The sequence below is a fragment of the Pseudopodoces humilis genome, chromosome 1 (assembly GCF_049639895.1).
Source record: "Pseudopodoces humilis isolate 2021_Gansu_Grassland_sample_001 chromosome 1, ASM4963989v1, whole genome shotgun sequence".
Lineage (NCBI taxonomy): Eukaryota > Metazoa > Chordata > Aves > Passeriformes > Paridae > Pseudopodoces > Pseudopodoces humilis.
Genome location: NC_142200.1, coordinates 28,071,522 through 28,088,186, shown reverse-complemented (window position 1 = coordinate 28,088,186; position 16,665 = coordinate 28,071,522). Strand labels below are relative to the sequence as shown.

Here is a 16,665-nt window from a genome sequence, read left to right as displayed (position 1 = left end):
TCCACCCCATCAGGCACAAACAATAGAGTTTCTTACACCCTGCAGTACCCACCCTCTTCCCACTAGAAACAGAACACTTGGCAATCTTCCTGGATGCCCATGCTGGTCCAAAATTGTCTCTGGGACACATGCCTTCTTTTGTGGTCACTGGCTGAGGGGTATGGCCCTTGCAGAACAAATATTACTCGGTAAAATGAGCAGGAACAGAAGTTTTCGCTCATGGCTCTTCCTATAAGTGGATGCATGCTGTATAAACAGTAAGTATGCTAAAGCTGTCCAAACCCATGGATTCTGGGGGTTGCCTCTCTTCCCATCCTTTTGCTACTGAATTTGTTCATCAGAGGCAGAAATTAGGGAATTAGGGAAGTTTTTATTTCTGCCCCAACAGGGAGTAAAATTTGTAAATGAAACAGCCCTGAGAAAAGCTATGAGGGGGCCCCAAAACCTCCATACAAGGAAGTAGAGCCTTTAAAGTCCTGGACCCTGTGGAGACCACTGATGGATTCAGAGCCAATCATGCCAAGGGCTTGCAGCTTTCTAGGGAAAAGAAAATATTTTTTCTATATGGTGAGGAAAGGCAAACGTGCAACAGCACTTACTTGATAGGCCTTAGGTGTCAAATCCACAAGCTGGGTGTAGTAACATGGCAGATGTTAGCAAAGTCTGTCTGATGAAATTCCTGTAATTTTTTTCGCCTACCTTAAACTATCTCTGTGTCTGTGCAGAATAAGTAGCAAGAACCCCTTGTGATGTGATAGCATTCTCATTCTTTTCCTTTGTTGCAGATGTACTTTACAGAGGAACAAATTAATTAGCTTAATTGTGAATTAACTACACTTCAAATGGCACTGTGTGGCTGTCAGTGCTGCAACTTTCTTCTTCTCTTGCAATACGAAAATTGCTGGAGTGTATTGTATATATATATATATATATATATATATAAAATGTGTATTGCTGGAGACAAATCCTTCAAGACCAGTTTCTGTTATTTCTGAAATACCAGGAGGAAATCCAGACTTCAGTGTTATCCATAAGAGATGCCCTGGCCTGACCAGATATTAATCTCAAACGAGTTCAAGCACTCCTCTAAATCAGTTCTGAATGCAGCCTAAAGTGTACCCAGCACTTTACATTAACCACCATACTTTAATGGAGATGACACATGCTTTAAAGCGTTGGATTTTTGCAGATTTGCCAAGAGGGCAGTGGTGCACAAATAGAGATGTGTTTAACTGAAAGGACATGTGCTCCCCATACGGATGCGGTCATGGTTGCTTAGCCTCTGAATGAGTTCATATTGCACTTCTCCAGAAGAGAACATGAGCTAAGTATTTCTTTGGGCTAATTTTTTCATGCTGCAAATATTAGTTGTCATTATCTCACCCAATACACAGGTTTCAAGACACAAGATATCAGAACATACTGGAATGGTTTGTGTCTATGAAAGATGACTGCCAGGAAGTACTTGCCAATCCTACACTGGGTGAGAAAACCCTTAATATCATCCTCTGTGTTCCTCAAGCAGTTTGTTCTCAGTAGAACAGTAAGCCTGTTGGAGACTCCATTGAAGTCACCTGGCTCCATTAGTGGTGCAAGGGATCCAAACACTCAGCTCTTATTTTGTGGTAACCATCTAGGGTTATAATAGCTTCATGAGTATCCTCCATACATGTTAAAGTATTTTGGGTTTTTTTTTTCAAAGCAAACAAAGAGTTGCTCAGCTTGGGTCCAAAAAGGAATAATTTGTATTTTGAAGTGGTTTATTTATTAAGAACATGTCTCTACAGCCACCCCAGGCACCAAGATAGTAATTTTGGTTTAAATATTGTCATATATGTGGCTGAAAGGTGCAGGATAACCCCCAGGCCATGTTCTCTTCTTGAAGGGGTTCCTCTTGCTGTAGCACCTCATGATGGTATTGCCTCTAGCGCACACATTTCCAGGGGGAGAGTTCTCTCTTCCAAACTGTCTTGTTCTGTGAACCACACAACTGACCACAAACAACCTGAAATCTTTCTGTCTTGAGTTTCTAGCCAATTTTCACTATAGGCCATTGCTCAGACAATTGCAAATGGACAGGTGCATAAAAAGAGCTTTGACAAGGGAAGTTATGTGATCTCAAACCTGTGATTCTCTGTCTTCTCCTCTCCCCTTGACACCCATGCAAACACATAGTTAAAGAAATACACCCACCTCCCTTTATCTCTGCTTTATCTCCCTTATGTGGGGTAATTACCTGGGGTAATTGTGGCCAAACCGCAGTGTTGGTGCAGAGATACACGAGTTCTATCTCAGGGGCTTGCGTGGTTCTGTGCAGGCACGTTAGCTGAGGCTGGAGCTGTGCTGAGGCAGCTCAGGGGATGTTACCCCATATGCCAGGGCTGACTAGATATTCTGGTGACACAGGCTGCAGAAGCAGGCTGTGCCTGGGATAGGAGGCTTGCCAGACACCACATGTATTGGAGAACACTGTAGATGAACCCAGGAGGACCTACTGGGAATTTGGGAGCCATGGAAAGAAGTAATCTTACTGTTCAGAGTATCATAAAAAACCCATTACAGTGAAAACAGAGAATGGACTTTACTCCTACTTATGTCTTTGCACTCATCTGCCCAATGAGTATTTTAGCTGCAAATTATAAAGGACAGGATCCTTGTCATCTTATCTTTCCACTTATCAGTCTTTATAATGTCAACTGCAGACATGTCACAGACAAGTGGCCATCAACATCTTTCAATCATGTACCAAACCTTTAAGTGTTACCAAGGCTGCAAAATCTGGAGGGAAAGAAAACTCAGATTTACAAATACCTTCACATACTTCATACAGGTTTGTGCTATTTTTTGTGCTTACAACTGCTGAGACAGTTTCTCTGGGCAAAAACCCCCACACCTGATCAACCAATTAAAGTCATTGCAAATAAGGTGACAATACTACTTTTCCACAAAAATCCTCTTATTTTGGTGAATGATGCGAATGAGGATCTGCTTGAAAGAGTCCAATGAGATAAGGCTTTGGAGGGATACAAGAAAGCTGATTGATATTCAAGTTTCACCTCCTCCAAGATCAACAGGGGTCCATCTTAAGGAGCAGGAATCAGGCAAAAATGCCAGGATACCTGCATGGATGAACAAGGAGCTTCTGGCAAAACTAAAACACAAAAATGAAGTATATGGAAGGTGAAAGCAGGGACACCTGTGAAGGATACAGACTCTGTCCAAGCAGGCAAGATACAGGAAAGCCAAAGACCAACCAGAATTAAATCTGGGGAGGGGTGTCAAAGGCAACAAGAAGGCTTTCTGTAATTGTATCAGTCACAAAAAGGGAAAATGTGAGCCTGCTGCTGGTGAAGGTGGCAGGGGCCCTGGTGACACAGGATATGAGGAACTGAATGCCTTCTTCACCTCAGTCTCTACTAGGAAAACCTGCCTTCAGCAATCCAAGGACCTGGAGACAGAGGGGCAGTTTGAAGCAAGAAACATGTACATGAGGTGGAAGAGGATCAGGTTACAGAATACTTAAGCAAGCTGGACATGGACCCCAGTGGGATGCACCCGAAAATGCTGAGGGAGCTGGCTCATGTCATTGCGTTTTAATTATCTTTGGATGATCATGATGACTTGGAGAGGCGCATGAAAACTGGGGGGGAAGCAAATGTCACTCCTATCTTCCAAAATAACCTGAAGGAGTACTCAAGAACGATTTTTTTTTAAAGACAAGCTACTGATAACTCTTCTCCAGCCTGCTATAGTCTCAGCTCTCTAACCTAGAAACAGCACAGTGTTGGTTCTGCTGCTGCAGAACTTTGAGCAGCAGCAGTTTGCTTCCTTCAGAACCCTCCAGACTTCATTTTGCCAGATCCCCTTTTTTCCTTGTACTTTGCTGCTGAAAATAAGCTGCAGGTGAGAAATTAGAAAGACCTTTGAACGTGAGTTTGAGTGCCAACCTTCAAGAATCTGCTGGACAAGGATTGGCTCTCTGCTGGCTGACATGCAACATAAGTACAGCCTTAGAAAGTTCAGGTTCATGTTTATTTGTTTGTTTTTACAGGCCCCCATAGTTTTCCAGAAAAATTAAGGAAAGAAAAAACCAGTGACTTTTAGGATAATCTGACTTTTGTAGCTCAGCCAACCCCTTAACAGAATTTTGTGGCATAAAGGAAAACCAGAATGCTAATGCTCAAAACTCTAATGCTTAGAGTTTTGTCCTTGCCTACATAATATGTAGTCCTTGACTACATAAATGTGGAGCATGTATGTGGTTTTCAAAATAGGTGACACAAACTTTTTTGCATAATAGAAATAGTTCATCAGTCCAAATTAGAGATTAGATCTTATTTTTATTTCATCTTGTGGCAAACTGAAATCCTTAGTAATAATGATCCTCGTTATTATTATCTTACATTATCCTAATAATGCTTAATTACATTAACTGATAATGGGATTTACATGCCATTTCAGTCACATCTGTAAATATGCAGATCTTGACTACTTTGGTCAATAAGCTCTTTAGCAGGAGCTGCTTCAGAAGAATCTATTGTAGCTCTAATATGCTTTCTAGCACCACGACACACACAGGATCCCTGTTTTCTGCCTGAACTGACAGTTCTCTGTTCTTGCCTATCAGTCCTTCCACAAAGGCTGCACAGAAATTCCAGTTGTGTGAGTTATACGAAAGGTCAATCTCATTTATATAATAGCCAGCTGAGAAGAAGTAGTGCTAAAGTATATTGCCAGCTCCAGTGCTAGGAAGATCATGTCACTGCAGTTTTGGGCTTTTGAAACAAATCTGTCAGACACATTTTCTATAAAGCAATGTCAAGCCACTCTTTAGCTCCAATGCTTTCTAGTTCAACATAATGCTATGCTCCATGAACACAGGATGAACTGTGAGTCTTTGAGTGAATATGTGCCCAATTAAAAGTAAATTGTCAGCCACACTTCCCAGGGACTAATTCTATTTTAAACACCAGGTGTCACTGCAGTATACTCCTGATTCCACACCGAGCTCCCATTAGGTTAAAGCTTTACTTTTATGTGATGTCAAAGCTCATGGAGAACAAAGATGCTTGTACTTTCTCTTCCCAAGTGTCTGCATGCGGCTATATGATTAGCCAGAATCTGGGCAAATTGTTCAATATTTCAACCAGACACATTTATAGTTCTGTGTGGCTGGCCTCAAACCTGAAGCTAACCATATTAATAGAGCTATTTTATGGCTGTTAACAACTGTTCAGAATGAAGAATTAAAAAAAAAATAATCTATTAAACAGTTTTCTTGATAATAATGCTGCATGCATTTTTTTTCCCCGAAGAACAGCCCATATTGGATAATATTCAGCAGTTACTTAATAAAAAATTTCTATCAAATTGCAAATTTTGCATATTTTGCAACTTCTTGGCCCATGAACAAATGTTCAGTAAAAAACAATCGTCTTTTACACTTATCAAATCCTTAATGATTTTGCATATGAAATATACCTTATTTTTCTCTATTGTTTTTCTCTATTATTCTCTATTTGACCTATAACCTTGTATCTTTTGAGTATTAAAATATACTTACCAGATTAAACATTAAAAAGCCATTACTTTGACAGTGAACAGATACTACTTGTCAGTCTCTAATTTCTACAGCTTCTCAGCTTGGCGTAACTAATCCCTGTCTGCACTGTGAATTTTCCAGGAACCTGTTCATCAGTAACTACTTAATACTAAGTGGGTAAAGCTGCTCTTTTCCTATCTGTAATTAAAGATAATGAGGAGGAAGGTGCAAGTCATGGAGAGTGCAAGCCCTAAAAGGTTAGGTACTAGTTTAGCCTCATGCCCTAGTGTACAAAGGAGCCTTGTTCCAGTGAAAAGATGACATTTCTTTGTGTTAGACTTACATGCAGAATCTGTGTTACATATTTAGCAGTGGTCCTAAGTCACTTGCCTCTGAAATGCTTCAGGATGCTCTTAAAAGTATTTCTACACAAATGAGTCTTGCTACTGACAGCAGTGCAGCAAATGGATGGGGAACATTACCTAAAGAGCATCTATAACAAAGGAAAGGGAATCAAATGCCATGGCAATTTCAGAGGATAATCCACAGGGCTGGTAATTGCAACTTTAAAAATGCTGAAAGCTGCACATCTTTGAAAGGCTCAAACCCAATATTCTTACCTGCATTAAAGAGCATAGTGCCACTACATTCATGGCAGTCCCTGCTTTAGTCAGAGACAACTTATAATTGGTGCTGTTGTGTACATGCTTGAATCTTGACAGGATTGTGGCTTTGGGAGGAGTAAGGTGCTATATATCACAAAGAAGTCTTAGTAGTTCTTGTCAGATAATGAAATCAGCACAAAATTCCCAGAACAAATAGAATTCTGTAAAATAACACAGGTTTTAAGACCTGCAGGATGAAGTGACTGCAAGGACTGAATAATATATTTGTTAACAAAACAACAAGAGGCACAGGTAAAAACTAACCAACCAACCAACCACTGAACAAAACCACTAAAACAAAAGACAAAGCTTATTTATTGTGGTTTATTCTGTCTGGCTATTGAATTTATATATAGATTTTAGTCCAATGAATTTTGCCAGGATTTTTGAATTAAAATTATTTCATTGTAATGTAACATGTTTCCCATTTGACATAATTTACATGGATTTCCAATAAATTCTAGAGTTATTTGCAAATATAATAACCAGAGAAAATGGCAGAGTCTCTTTTAAATGCTTTCAGATAATACAGTACAGAATCATATGATTTTTTTCTGCATATAAACAAGTAAATATTAGGATACTACTGTACATAAATAAAACCTGCATTTTTTATTATTGACTTATATTCTTACTTTTAGATAACTGCTTCATATGTTCATGTAGCCTTTTTCCCCCAGAAATATTTACATAAAACTTGTCTACACTTAGAGTAAATAACCATAATTGCCTACTGTGCTTTCAGCAGCCAAAAGCTGAATTGGCTATAGAAATATCTGATGAAGATTCTAGGAACAAAGGTATGACTAAATGACATCAATTTGTGTATACTATTACAAAATATTGAGAGGAATTTAGTGGCATTTGTTAATTTACAAAATGCAATTTAGTGTTGGATCTGAACTGCTCTAACAGTAGGATAAACCCTGCAATTACAGTTAAACTACAATTTATGGAACATACATTCTGCAAAACAACAGTATTTGAGTGTTTGCAGTGGTGTTGATGAAAGTATTTTGATTTCAAACAGGTAGCAAGCCAAATAACCCTTCATGTAGCAAACAAGCCCTAGTAAATGCCATCTCAGAAGTCTGCATGCTTTGACTCCAGGTGTATATGGCACAGTCACTGAATCACTGAGCTGCTCTCACTGCCTACAGAGCTTCGCTTCTCAGTATGTTCAACTATATCCTCTCTAAGATAGCCAGCACAGTTCTAAACCTCTCTTTTCACAAGCTCATACTGTTTTGAGGATGTTTTGCAGTTCTGTGTCAGTGATCAGAGACTCAAATAGTTGTTTCAAAATAAAACATTTTTTATAGCTAGAACACTATGTAAGAGAATTTTGCTCAGAGATAGTCCAGTAAGACATATTTTTTCTATTATAAAACAATAGATAAAACAACTGTCTGTATTTACAAATTCTTATCCACTATCTTCTTAGTATGCAGTGTTCCACATGTAAAGCAATTTTATGCTGAAGCTCATATAGCACCCAATTTTAAGTTACTCTTATTGAGGCATGATTTTAATAATTATAGACATAATTATCCATATAACTGACTATTTTTTGTTGTTCTTGTGGAAGTCATGTCAATTCACTAATATAAAAGAAAGAAAAGACATTTCACTGAAAATACAAACAAAAGTACCTATCACTAAACCAAACTTCTAAACTCTTAGGGCCCAATCCTGCAGCCTTAGCTCATGCAAAGAATTCTATTTAAATAAAATAATCCAGTTAGAGCTGTTTTTTTTGTTCATTTGGGTTTTGGATTTGTTTTTTTTAAAAACCCCATATGATGCAAATCAAGATCTACATATGGTACTTACTTTAGTGCATTTACATTTGTCTATGTTGGGTTTCTAAAAGAACAAAGAAATGTATTTAGAATTTATTAATTTCAGTTCTGTTGATACAGAGGCTTAATAAAAGATAATCCAACTGCATAATGATTGGGTGGTGCTGACTTGCTCCCACGTCTCCGTATATAGGGAATACTGAGAAGAATAAACAATGTTGTCCATCTCCTGTGCAACTCATCCCTTTACTGTAACCTTTTCTGCTTTAAAAATCTTTTGAGACAGGTTGTCTGTGAGATGGGGGAAGTGCAAATTAAACTTAGAAACTTAGCTATTGTTACTTTACCTCTTTCTTCCTAGCTGCTGCAGTGGGCTGTGCCTGTCTTACCCTGACAGTGGATGCTTTTTTGTGGGTCTGACGGTGGGCTCTCAGCACACTTCCATCTAGAAAGACCAGTCAGACTGAGGAGAAGCAGCTCACATGCCCTTCCTTAAGTTTAAGGGGTTGGGACTGTGAAGCAAAGGGCCATTCCTAAGTAGTCACTGCCACAAAGATGAGATGAGATAGGCCCTGCTGGGAATCATCAAGGTGGTTCGTGCAGAAACTCAGGAGCCACCACAGTGGCTCATTGCAAAGACCTGTCGGCTGGTAGGACGTTCTGAGGAGACTGGTTACGTGACCTTTCTCAGATACAATGAGCAAATTCCAGGATCCTCAGACAAGTGAGAAAGCAGGTTCTTGTGCTCTTAGATGTCTCTAATAATACATATAAAATTTGTGACACTTCACATCCTGTATGCATCTCTGAATGTCATGAGTGCTTGCAAGCTACAGAATTTCTTGCCTTCAAAGAAAGTGAAGACATCCACAGATATCCTCCAGACAGGATGTGATTACCTTGAAACATCTGACTGAAGTCCAGGCTCCTGAGTCTCACAGGCCCATTGAAAAGGTCCCAGTCAGAAGTGTTAATGTCATGCAGTTTCTGTCCCCTCTGTACAACTGTCATACTTCACTAAGGACACAAGAGATACTAAGATAGTGACAGCTGAACATAGGGGGGAAAGAGCAGTTCCATAAATAAGAGAATAGTCTAAATCCCACCTATGCTGAAAGTTAAAATATTAGTTAAAATTGTTCTCTTTTTAGATGTTAGGAATTGAAAACATCAGCACTTCACATCCATCAGTGAGGTTTTTTTTTAGTAATAAGATTTGTAAGGTTTAAGCCCCCTCCCCAATATAACAAGATTGAAAGGACAAGAGTTGGTTATATTGTCTTGTAGTGAACAGGAGGCATTCTGAAATCTCAAATGAAGCATTTTGAAGGCAAGTGATACTTACACACCTTATAAATAATCTAAGCTGATTGTTGCATTATAATAAACTGTAAGAAATAACATAGCTGCTTTCTAAATGAAAAAAAACCCTTTTGTATTTTCTGTACAAACACATGCTAGTTAAAATTAGCCAATGAGTTTCAGAGACAAACCCTTGTCAGACTGTGCTATTACAACAATAAATGAACAACAGAAATGAAAGCCAGTATTTAGGAGTGTGTATAGCAAGAGAGCACCACATACAGTAGTCAAGTGGCTGTGCAATAACAGTGAGCATCTTTACCTTTACAGAAACATCCATATTTTTAGGCACTTTGCTATCATATTTGTAGTGACTGTCCTTCTGGCCAGTTTAAAACTGAAGGCCTCCAGAAACAAAACCTCGCAGCTTGTAAAAACAGAACTGTAAGATTTATGTCACCAATAGACTGGGCACAGACCAATGGGTAATAATATGTAAAATGTAATAATAAACAAAGATCATCTGTGCATTTCTATGGAAATTGAGGTGCTGGAGCTAAAATATATCTACATTGTGTAGACACTCTTGCTGACCTTTGGATTATATGTGAATTAAGTTTTATCAGTTAATCAGTGGGAACCTTGTATTACAAATAAGTTGCCATCTTTCTGCTCTTCAGAAGAAAAGAGCAGTGACTACAGTATGTCATATCCTAATGCACTCCTGGAAAATCACCACATAGGCAATTAATTTGTTTAATACATTTTGTAAGCCTGGGATATTTTACACTGACCAATCTAAGGGGTTCTCTCTCCGTGAAGAAAGAGAACCCTATATTTTAATGTGATGTTCCATTTGCAGCATTCATCTTCAACATAATCCTGAACACATGTTGCTTGCCAGCAAGGGGTATAATATATATATATATATATTCTTTTCTGAGGCTGAGATCTGCCCTGGCAATGACTTCAGCCACCACCATCCCAGAAGAGATGCTACAAATCAACTACAACACCAGGGTATGAAATCATATTAACAATAATTATGTTCCCTGCTCCCAGGAAGAGACCTGCCCTTGAAAGTCTTCAGCACACCACCAAAAGAGCATCTGTCAGGCTAAGCATCTTTCTGCATTCTTCTATTTTGTAGCAGACTACCACACCAAATTACTTGTGAGGCATGTAAGAGCCTTATTCAGGTGTACTCCAACCTCAAAAAATAAAACTCATCTGAAATAAATGGTTATTTGCCTAAGAGCAAAAGTCCCTCACGGGAGCGTGGTCCAAATTAAAATGTTTGTTGCAGAAACAGATTTCTTACAGTCACATGGCAAACAAATGTATATGCACAACAGGAGACAGAAAAAAGGTTCTTGAGCTGGGCTATGATGTTTCCAGTCCCACAGTGCAGAGATGAGAGTCACGTTGCCTGGCCTGAATGGCTGCTTTAAAACACCCGTGTCCCAGCTTAGGCAGGCCTGTCACACGTGGTGACTCCACTCTGGCTCTGGTGAGACGAGCAAGAGACAAGGCAGCGCTGTCAGCTTTTGTAGCCAAGAGTAGCACAGTTAACGCTAAGTTCTGGGAAGCAGACAATACTGGAGAGAGCACTCTGTGTCACAGCTTTACACGTCAGCTTTCAGAAAGCACATGCAAACCATTTATCCAGCATCTTATAAAAGCACCATTGAACGGTTGAACAGAGAGCACCACGTATACGGAACTGTGTTCAAAACAGCGGACAGGAGCTGTTCAGGGAGCCATGGAGAAGCACGCAGCCCAGAAGCATCCCTGCAGGATGGATTCCTTGAAGGCACGATAGATGAGGGCTTGGAGAACAAGGCAGCTGGTCATCAGCCAGTTGAAACTATGGGGATAACCCAACTCTGAGTTAGTCATGAATATGAATCCCCACACCTACTCGTCCCTTACTCCATGGATCCTGCTACATGTAAGCAAGTCTGCAATTTATATTAATAGAAAGACTGAAGCAACAAATTGTTCACAGTTGATATGAACACCACCTCCCTGAATGCTCACTATTGTAAAACCGAGTTTCTTCAAAAGCAGACAGATAATTCTTATTGCAAAGCTTAGTCATCATAGCTACATTACTGGGCTTTTCACTGGATGTTTGGGAGTGAGTATTGCTATTGTAGGGCTAACTGAGGTCCAGTACATTAAATGTGTCTTTTATAAAGATGTTTCCAACTTGGAACAAGTAAACGTTGGGGTTGTCCCTTTGTACTTTTGAGTTTAACACATGCAGTATGGAAAAAAGTATGGAAGTACTAGCTACTTTGTAGAAAAGGCACTCTTAACTGATCTAACTGTGGTAATTAGGTACATGCCTGTGCTACATGTATCTGCAAAGAATTTACTTCTGTCTGTGGCTGAGAAAGTTATTCTACACTATGGTAGAAAAGGATGACTGATTTATATATTGGATTAGCACTGGTTTAGGTATGTGGTAAGAACAATGCTCATGGGAGACACAGATTCATGGAAGAGATGTCTGAACTGCATTTCCTATTTTCTACCAGTTCCTAGAGAGAAATCAAAAAGACCTTTTTACTAGTGCAGTTATATTCTGTTATATATATATATACATATATATATATACATTATATATAGTTATATATAATGTATATATACATTACAGCTTCTCCTGGCCTTACGGTGGCAATTTGATGCGAGATCTTATTGTACAGTTGTGCCAAAAAAAGGAAGCAAAGAAATAGACTGTTAAGCTTCCCCAGAAAACATCATCAGGTAACCAATACTTCATTTTGGATGTTGACATCTTCTTTAGGGATATGGTGAAAGAGTTAAAAAGAACAGTAAAGAGACAAGTAGAAGAGACTCCCTTTTCTTTACAGTCAGATTTATTTCTTTGGGGATTACTGCTGGAAAAATCTTTCTATCAAATATATTAATGAAAAGGAAGCACTGACAACAGCCATAATGGAACAAGTATTACTTCTGGGAAGAGGGAACTAAACCAGAACCTTGATTCTTTGTCAAGAAATGTAAATACTTATCAACCTCAGACTGAATTCTAAAACATTTTCCTTTACCATTAGACTACATAATGGAGATTGCAGGGGAGTTATGGACTCCTCTGTACATCCTTGTTCAGGAGGATAATTCTTTTTTGCAGCTTTTAAGTCCACTGTATGTGGGTCTCAAGGCTGAGGGCAGGATCACATCCCAAAAGCAGCAATCCAAAATGTGAACTGCTTCTCCATGAGACTGAGGTCTGATGGACCATTAAAAGGCTGTGACCAGCCTGAAAGTGATTTAAAAAGGAAAGAATGTGCCACTGCCACAGGACTGCAGACATGGTACCAGCTCCCAGTGCAAGGCTGTATGAGACAGATTAAAAACAGAAAGCAAAGAAAGAAGAGAGGGGGAGGAAAATTCTTCTTTCACTGTGAAAAAGGGAAGTCTAGGAGGTCTCAGGAGCAGTTGTCAGAACAGACGGAAGAAAGGATGGAAGGACTTGTGTCCCTTCCTACAAAGCAAGATTTCTGGTCTGGCAACGAAAGACAACAGAATGACTGGACAGTCCTATACCATCCTTTGATTTGCTGGTCTCAATGGGGGTATTTCTAGAGTGATGTTTGCTTTTCTTTTTTTTTGCACCTTAAAATTTTACAATAAAGAATTCAGCGCTATTCTTTGCTATCAACTGACATTATCTCAAGATATCTTTGAATTGGTCTTGGAATTGAATCTAGTGAACTTGGCAAACCTCATGTTCCTACTATTTCTCCAAAAGCAGTCATCCATGTAAAGGGATAACTACATCTTGAGATGCATTTGGGAATTTCAGGAGTTGACGTATGCCTGCCACTAAGCTGCAGGAGTCGGGCTGAGGACTACATATATAAACTGGTACCCCTGAGCAAGGAAGAGACAGCAAACACATAGTCAAAGACTAAAGACATTCTCCAGACTTAGCACAACAAATCTTCTGAAACATGGTGCATTTTATCTTTGGCCTGAAACAGTGTGAAGTACAAGAGAACATTCAAAGGTAAACTTCATGAATTCACATTCAAGGAAACAGACACAAAAACTTTTACAAAGGGAAAAACTCCAGAAAGCAAGACCACAGTCATCCTTAAAAAGCACTGAAGTGGAAGCAAAGGGTTTTCTGCAGCTGTCAAAACATGGCAGCATGGTCAAGATCAGGATGGATATAGAGTGGTCTGAACTGCTTCTCCTCCAAGGAAGAGAGTTGTAGATCGAGTGTGCTGCACTGTCACACAAGGCCAGAATCCATGAAGTTTGAACCACCCTGTGGGCAGAGGCTGACTGCACAACTGCACTGCTTCTCAGAGCTGTACTACTTACAGGCAAAGCCTGTAAATCAGCACACTTCTTTCAGTTATGAGGCTATTTCTAATAAATGTGTGTAACCAGATCTATGTTTGCTCTTTATAGTACCATGTCAGGTTGAGCACTGACCAAGGATCCGAGAAGGGCTCAACCTTCAAAACCCAGTACCAACTGAGCTGAAAGTAAACCTGTTTTGTTTACTACAGAATAAGTCAACCTCAGTTTATGTACTGTTTATTTTGAATTAAAAATAAACTGCTTTTCAAGCGCATGCCAGATATTACGTATGTGAATGTTTCCAAGTTTGGACTATAACTTATACTTGTGTCCAAATTACAAGTGTATGCTTATATACATGGGGATATGTGCAATTGCATGACACACAATGCTAGTTCTTTCCTGCTGGACTATTCTTGTACCATTGTACTATTTATTGTATTATTCTTGAAGAAAAAAAGTACCAATCCAGTACCTGCGTATTTCATCCAAGCACTGTACTTTGCTTTGCACAGTAACAGAATAACTCAGCATTTTTGAAAAGCCAGTGGCTTTCAAACTGCTTGTCAGAGGCCCAAGAAGATCCTGGTTGCCCCTTGTTCTGCCTTTTAGCAGAAGAACAAAAAAGACCAGTGGCTATACCGAACTAAATCCCACTGTCTCTTTTGCCTCTTTTTTGCCCTTTGGCAGTGTTCTTTTACACAGACTCTATGATTTTAGCTTAAAACTGCAAGGCATGTTCCATATCCCTGCTCAAGGAGACAGAAAAAGCCAACAAAACAACCCCAAAGCAATTTTCATTTATCTACTTTTGAAATAGGAAAAAATTTTTAAAAACAAAACCAAATAAAGCCCAAATAAAGAATGGGATTTCTCCTGTTACAAACCCCAGTAAGTTAATCTACAAAAACTCTGAAGATGAAAAATAGGTTGTAAAAAATAAAAATATTATACACTCAACACAGTACATAATTTTTCCTATATAAGAAACTAGACAAACATATTAAAATATTTAAGTCTTTAAAAAGGGCAAAATTCTGCAAAAAAATTACTCAACGCTACTAAGGTTAGACTACACATTATGCCAATGCATTCATTTGCACAGCTTTTTGCAACATGACAATGGTCTGGGGTGTGTATGTGTAGGTGTTTGTGTCCATTTGAGGGAAACAGTGCAAGAATGCTACGGGTGACCACTGCCATTTTAAAGGGATATTTCACAAATAAACAAAACCCCTACCCCTACCAGTACACATCTCAAATGCTGCAAGTCACATTCTACAGCCCTTGACATTAAAAAAAAAAAGAAAAAAGAAAAAGCCAGCAGAATTAATTCAAGTACATTTGTAAGTCGGTCCCTTGTGAACTACTGTTGTTTGCACTTTAGTTGCAGTGAAAGTGAACAGAGCTCCCCAAAAGAAGTGAGTGCATCTTCCCCAGCCCTGCAAAAAAAGTCTGAGTTGAGGTACAATTATCCGTGGTTTGCTCAACATTGTGGATGCCGAAACTTGAATGAAAAATTATGCTTGAAAAACACTTTGAAGAAAATGACATAAAATAATCTCTTAAAATGAGAAGCTAGTTTTGTGTAAAGGTAGTCTTTTTGGTACATAATCCTTTCAGGACGACAAGCATGGTACTCCCCAAATTACGTTTGCCTTGGAGCTAATAATAATAAAGAAACCTTTACATTGTCCTGGTCATCTTTCTGACCTGACGTACCCTTTCCCATGAGCCTTGAACCACCACTCAGAAAAACCAGCAGCTATCACACCCTGGCTGAAATATACATTGCTTCTTCACAACTTGTGTTCCAAACTTAGCTTTGTTCCTCAAAAGGAAAAGCACTTCCCTCTCCATGTTTCACTTGTCCTTTGAAAATAACAGTGGGGAAATCTGCTGCCGGAGTAGTTAAAGTCTGGTGAATTCCCTGTGGTGCTGCAAGTCCCCTATGCTCTCATAGTCATTCTCTCCTGAAAGAGCAGTGTGGTTTGTGTTAGGCACAGACAAGGTCCTGTCTTCTTCTTGGCTCACTGACTGGATAGCTTCATAGTCTGGCTCCAGCTCCCCATTTGGTCTGTCCGCTGACTGAGGCACAGTGGTAGAATTTAGGGTGTTTTCAAAGTCTTTCACACTTGCATAGAGGCCACTGCAAATAGACGGCGACCTCTGAGATGTGATTTCTTGAATGCAGGTGTAAGGAGAGTCCAGTGCCTTGATGGCCTGTCCCGGCTTACTCACCGATGAGTACATGGCTGAGATCTAGGAAAAGGAGACACCTGCTGAGTATGAAGCATGGCATAAAGCTTAGGCATCAGTCTGCACCCTTGTACTACAAGGATGTTGGTTATTTAAGGAAAGACAAGATCTTCTGATAAAAAGATATCCTTTCTAAAAGAATATGATTTTTTCCTTGAAACAAATATAAAAATTATTTCTTACAAATCCTTCTTTTTCTAGTATGCATTTATAAATTGGTTTTCTTTCAAAAAAAGAGTGCTTTATAAAATAATTTTGCAAATGTAAAACTTCCTTGAATATAAAACCCTGGCAAGAAAATTAGAACTGGGCAAAAGGAAATGGCTTTGTGACCAGGAGCTCTTGAAAGTTTTGCTGTGGTCCTGGAGTCAATTTGGACTCAATAGGGAGAGACGCATCAAAAGGAGGATCAGACTGAACTGCTGTAATGTAGGAGAAGGATGCTGTCTGATCCTTAGGGCTTTTAAAACTATTGTTACTATTTTTAATGGTTGTGGCTACTTTTCTGCTTTTAGAGACACTGCAGTAGAAGAATAGCTAATTGTTGTTTTTATAGGCAGGACTAAATAGGCACCAACACATGTGAAGACAATATTAAAAATCTGTAAATAAATTACTCAAATAGTAATTTATAGTAATAGCAAATAGTGCCAATACTGATAGGTCTGCTCTGTTGACTATATTCTGCCTACAAAGAGCTGCTTCTCAGGCATTGAGTATGTGAACTTTAGACTGGAGACTGAAACTTCTCAGC

The 16,665-nt window shown here is 39.1% G+C and overlaps 1 protein-coding gene across 4 annotated transcripts in view; it reads right to left on the bottom strand.

Moving 5' to 3' along the window:
* Positions 1-6,534: 6,534 nt before the first annotated feature.
* The window catches only part of PAG1 (phosphoprotein membrane anchor with glycosphingolipid microdomains 1), a 111,157-nt gene continuing 101,026 nt past the window's right edge, over positions 6,535-16,665 (bottom strand). For all 4 annotated transcript variants that reach the window (XM_014256834.2, XM_088055892.1, XM_088055885.1 and 1 more), the window contains one exon: positions 6,535-15,914. In XM_014256834.2, coding sequence (XP_014112309.1) covers positions 15,564-15,914 — 351 coding nt within the window. In that variant the 3' untranslated portion in view covers positions 6,535-15,563. The remainder of the gene's footprint in view (positions 15,915-16,665) is intronic.